Consider the following 5,000-nt stretch of genomic DNA (forward strand, 5'->3'; position numbering starts at 1 on the left):
TGTAGATAGTGCAGCACTAAAAAAATAAATAAAAGAATGAATGTAGTGATTCTGGCAAAGATGAGGGTGTTTACCTGTGCAAGTTGTTTTTCACTTTACTCTGTTAACCAAAACAAATATAATGAAACACTTACTTCACCACGTCAGCATATGGTTGGCTTGAGCACCAGCTCCATCAAGAAAGGGTGGGCGCAGATAAGTCACAATATAGCAGAGTAAAGGACATGTGTACTCGATGATATACACCTAGAAATTGCAAATTAAGGATAGGTCATATCATTTTAAATGGTTTATGTGGCAAGTCACTTGCAGTAGGCTTTTCCCTGATATTAGAACAAGTTTCTTGTATTATTTTGAAGTATATTACCAACAACCCTCAACAAGAACTTTTATGTATAGTACAATCCCAAGAACAAGTGACAGGAGTGCATGTAGTAACATGAAAAGTGACGTTTGATAAAAAAGTAAAGGTAACAGAGATTACCAATTATCTGTCTTTGAACAGTTGTTTTTAAGAGTAATGATGATGTTAACAACAATAGAAGTTCTCTATTTTTAATATTACATGTAATACAAATTATGTATTATTTGTAATGACATTGTGAAATATGTTCGTAGAAAACTAAATAAATTGGATTGAAATTATCTTTCTTACTGTTTTCCAGCCTATCTGTGGACCTGAAAGTACAGTGTACAATGAATATAAGAAACCTTCATAATTTTTCAGTTAAAAATTAAACGTCAAATTCCATTTTAAAGTAAATAACTATTAAGCCTTCTACATGAAAATAAAGCTATTCATACATCAGAAAATATGATCATTAATAGTGATTACCAGTATTTTCTTCAATCAATCTCATAACCTATATGTTTGATTAAATGTAAGAGAAATTGAATAGTGGTCACACTTTGGGGTTCCCGGACAATGGTTATTGGAAAGCTTCCATACCCCAGTCCTTGTAGTACAGTTTGCTTCCATCCTTCACATTCAACCCTTCCAGTGTGTCTTCTTCTTTCACAGCCCTCCCCTCTGAAATGTTGGGAATTAAAAAGTATTTAATTTCCATCTTAATCTCACCAGCTTCACACAAAAAGCAACCAAAATAAACTAATAACACAGCAAACTTTTCACTCTCTTATCAATGACTGGGCTAATTAAATAAAGTGCACCTTAAGTTACTAATTAATTATTTGAAAATAATAATAATAATAATAATAATAATAATAATAATAATTATTATTATTATTATTATTATTATTATCATTGCAGTCGTCAGTCCTCAAAAGCTGTCGACATTAAATTATCTTCTTAGGAGCTAATGGCTGAATGAACCAGAAAACTAATTTGGGTGACTGTTCTGTCAACAGATATTAATTCACTAAATGAAGTAACAAAGGAATAATAATCATGCATCGCTGATTTCAAACCATTGAGCTTATATGAATATCAAGGCAATTTTGAAGATAATGTGAAATGAATAATTTAATCAAACAATTTTTACTTGGGCAGCAAAATTACATGTAGGGCCAGTACAATTTACCATGGAGAGATTTGGTTGGAATTTAATATCAAGGGATTCAGTTAAGTATTTAATTTGGAATGTATCATTGACATAACAATTTTAAAGTTGTTAAGTTTACATTTGTATTTTTTAAGATAGACTGCTTACTTGGCTCCAGACGAAATGACTGCCTCTCAACATAGATTCTAGGAACTAGAAAATGTGAGCATTTAATCAACATCAAACAGTTTTAAGACAACAAATGAACCTATCCCAGCAGGGATTTCACTGCAGGGGAAGAGGAATTTGGGGCCAAGGAAAATACTTCCGTCACCGATGGAAGGATCTGATGCCCTACTGTTTGTTGATCCTTGGCACATATAATCACTATGGAGGTCAAGTGTGGCTTGCGTACAATCAAGCTTTCTGTGAACATGCTGCTACTGTGTGACTGACTAACTGGGCTTCTATGAACAATCAACTTTTCAACATCCACACGGCTGGGGCTTCCGTGCATTCTCTACCTGTATCGGGGTTTTGGCATGCAGAACCCCCTGGCTTGGCCTTCTTGCTTGTTGACACATGCAACTCTTGGAGCTGGGGTCGTTGGATGGCTCCATTCCCTGTGTGCCAGTTTGCTCTTCCCTATAGCTGTTGCTCGGGGTCCCCACAGTTTTCTGGACTGTTCTCAGAGGGCCAACCGCTCTTTTGAGGGTGGCAAGCATAGTGTCAGTTCACCCAACTTGTCCACATCTGTCTCTGCTGTCAAGTAAGTTGCATCTCTCTTAGTCCGTGGGGCTCGCATTGACTATCACTGCCTCTCACAAACCGTTGCTTGATCCACCCTGCCTTAAGCTCTGCGGGTGGAGGATTGTTTAGTTTCCTCCTTCGGCAATAGGTACTTTCGCAGCTTTTGCAGCCCATCTTTTCAGGGGGTGATGAGCCTCCCTTAGGTTCATTGTTGGGTGTTGATTCAATAATTAAAGTTCATGTTTGGTTGTTCACTGCTGTAGTTTGTGCTTACATTATTTCATTATAATTGCTTTTATTGTCATCTTGTTTATTCTCCTTTTTCTCTACATAGGGCCCCCTTCCCTCCATTTGGTTTCTGTGGTGAGCCCTCTGAATATGACCGGTATTTTCCTGGGAATTGGCTGGGCACCTGGATCAGCATGCTGTCGATTATGTATTAACAGGCCTCCGCTTCGGCTTTAGGCTGGGCTTTCACCACTTGGACACATTAAAATCAACCCTGAGGAATTGTTCATGCATTATATCAAGGTGGATGTGATTATTAAAATGGTCCTACGACATGGAGTGTGGGCTTTACTTGGCAAATTTGACGTGGAAACTGCTTGCTGCAATATAGCCATTCATCCTGATGACAGGTTTCTTCTAGGCATAAAGTGGCATGGACACTTTTTTGTCGATCGTGCTCTTCCTTTCAGTCTGTGTTCTGCCCCTTCCATATTCAATGCAGTCGCAGATTTGACGGATCTTCTCCACTATTTGGATAACTTTATTACAGCTGGCCCTCCCCAGTCTAACCAGTGTGGCCGCAACTTATCAACTGCTATGTCTCTTTGCTGGCCTCTGGGTTTGGTGGTCTTAGGCATTGAGTTAGACTCTATGCAACAGATGGCACACCTTCCTGATGATAAACTAGGGGCCTTAAAGGAACTAATTAGCTCTTGGCATAGCTGCCGCTGGTGCACTCGTCACCCGCTGAAGTCTTTGATCGGCCACCTCCATGCGGCCGAAGCTGTGTGGCCAGGCCGCACCTTTCTAAGGCGTGTGGTGGATCTCCTATGTTGTTCTCCCTGGTGAGATCAACCAAATATTTGGATGTAGAGTTCCATCTAGACCTGCAGTGGTAGCATGACCTTCTGGCGACTGGCATGGTGTGAGCTTTTGGCTCCTTCCAGGAATGTGCGGGCATCTTGAACTAGAAGTCACTTTGGATGCTGCTGGTTCATTACGCTTTGGGGCTTACCATCGCCTGTATGTAACTCAACTCTCTTTGCTTGTTACGTTTGTTACTATGGGTTTACACATAGTTTATCCCCTCCCTATCACTTCCTCGGGTAGGCTCAGGACTTGTAGGGCTAGCTTTTCCTCTGGTGAGCAGTGTGACGGTGCCTGGGTGAATGCCACTCTCACTGTTGTCATGGTTACATGCTGCTCTTGGCTGCAGCTCATGGCTGGCTCCACTGGCCTCTCAGGCACCTCCCCCACACTCATCTGAGAGTTGAGTTTAACTCTGGTTAGCCTTTCACATGGGCACAACATCTCCTTATGCTTGATGATTCTCTAAATTGTAATGATGCAGTGGCTCTTTAAGAATTAAAGTTATTGTCAGTATAATATGTGTACATCTATTAAGTTGGGACTTGAAACGATAAGTAATAACAAGAAAATTATACAAGTGGCATTTTTGAATTCCTATTTGACCTAGAAATGCAGTTAAATGTATTTTAACCAAGTTAACAACAAAGAGCGGCAGTGGTCTGGGCCCGTCAATCGTCTACAAAAGCGGTCAGCAGTGTTTGGCCCAGGCGCATGCTCATTCAGTCACTTAACCACATGGCAATTCATCAGACATTTTGTCAGCCACTTTGTGCAGTGATTGAACAGTTGGGCTTTTGCTTCCCCCCTCCCCTCGATACTTCCACTGTTTATCAGTGTGACAGGTGCCTGGATGCCTGGCATGGTTGCTCATGGCTGGGTTGCGGGGATTGCTGGCCATGGGAGTGTTAGTTGGTCGATGGGCTGGCTTGCTGGCCTCCCAGGACACATCCCAGGCACCCAACCTTCATTTAGCAATGCAGTTGTTGATGGGATTTATAAGACAAAAATTATTCACTCACATTTCTTATTATATTCCTTTTTCACGTCATTGATGGTCGAGACAGGCTTCAACTACCAGAAGAAAAGACATTAACACTGAAGAAGGGCTACTATTGTGGAAGTTTTACTTTTTTAGTCAAACTGCCTTCAAATAAAAACTAAACACACACAGAGTAAAATTCCTGCCAACCCAGAAAGATGGTGTCAAGTGAATTTTAGCATGATGGGCTATTGCCATATTAAAATTCTGATCATTTTTTAAACATACCATCAAGTCTAAAATTATGCCTGAACATTTATAAATTTTAAGTCATTTTCATTCTTAGCTTTATATAACAAAAACTACTTTGAGTACACCAATGTGATTATTGGTAATGAAACTATGGCATTACTTGACTAGGTTTATATTGATACAAAGATTTTGGTCCTCACAGGAAGGACAAAAAGGGTGTTACAGGGTTGTAGCTAAGAAAAATGCATGCCGGTTGAAAATTTAGGTAGGCCGGCTGATAGAAGGTGTGGCGCACCTTCTGGGGTTGGCGATTCCAACCTTGGGGGGAGGGTATGGCTATCAAGCCTTGCTTAACGACAACCCTGGTTTTATACTACTTCCATAAATATGTGTGTTAGTCTCATCCACTAGTTCCCTGT

At 40.3% G+C, this 5,000-nt stretch overlaps 2 protein-coding genes across 2 annotated transcripts in view; one reads left to right on the forward strand and one right to left on the reverse strand.

Annotated features, from left to right (window-relative positions):
- The window catches only part of LOC138024555 (uncharacterized), a 52,594-nt gene that overhangs the window by 31,679 nt on the left and 15,915 nt on the right, over positions 1-5,000 (forward strand). The gene's annotated exons all lie outside the window — the stretch shown is intronic.
- Positions 930-5,000, reverse strand: part of LOC138024601 (very-long-chain enoyl-CoA reductase-like) — a 6,298-nt gene continuing 2,227 nt past the window's right edge. The window contains exons 3-5 of the mRNA XM_068871827.1: positions 4,370-4,421; positions 1,671-1,715; positions 930-1,030 (exon numbers count right to left, since the gene is read on the reverse strand). Coding sequence (XP_068727928.1) covers positions 930-1,030; positions 1,671-1,715; positions 4,370-4,421 — 198 coding nt within the window. The remainder of the gene's footprint in view (positions 1,031-1,670; positions 1,716-4,369; positions 4,422-5,000) is intronic.

Source organism: Montipora capricornis, chromosome 11 (genome assembly GCF_036669925.1).
Source record: "Montipora capricornis isolate CH-2021 chromosome 11, ASM3666992v2, whole genome shotgun sequence".
NCBI classification, from domain to species: Eukaryota; Metazoa; Cnidaria; class Anthozoa; order Scleractinia; family Acroporidae; genus Montipora; species Montipora capricornis.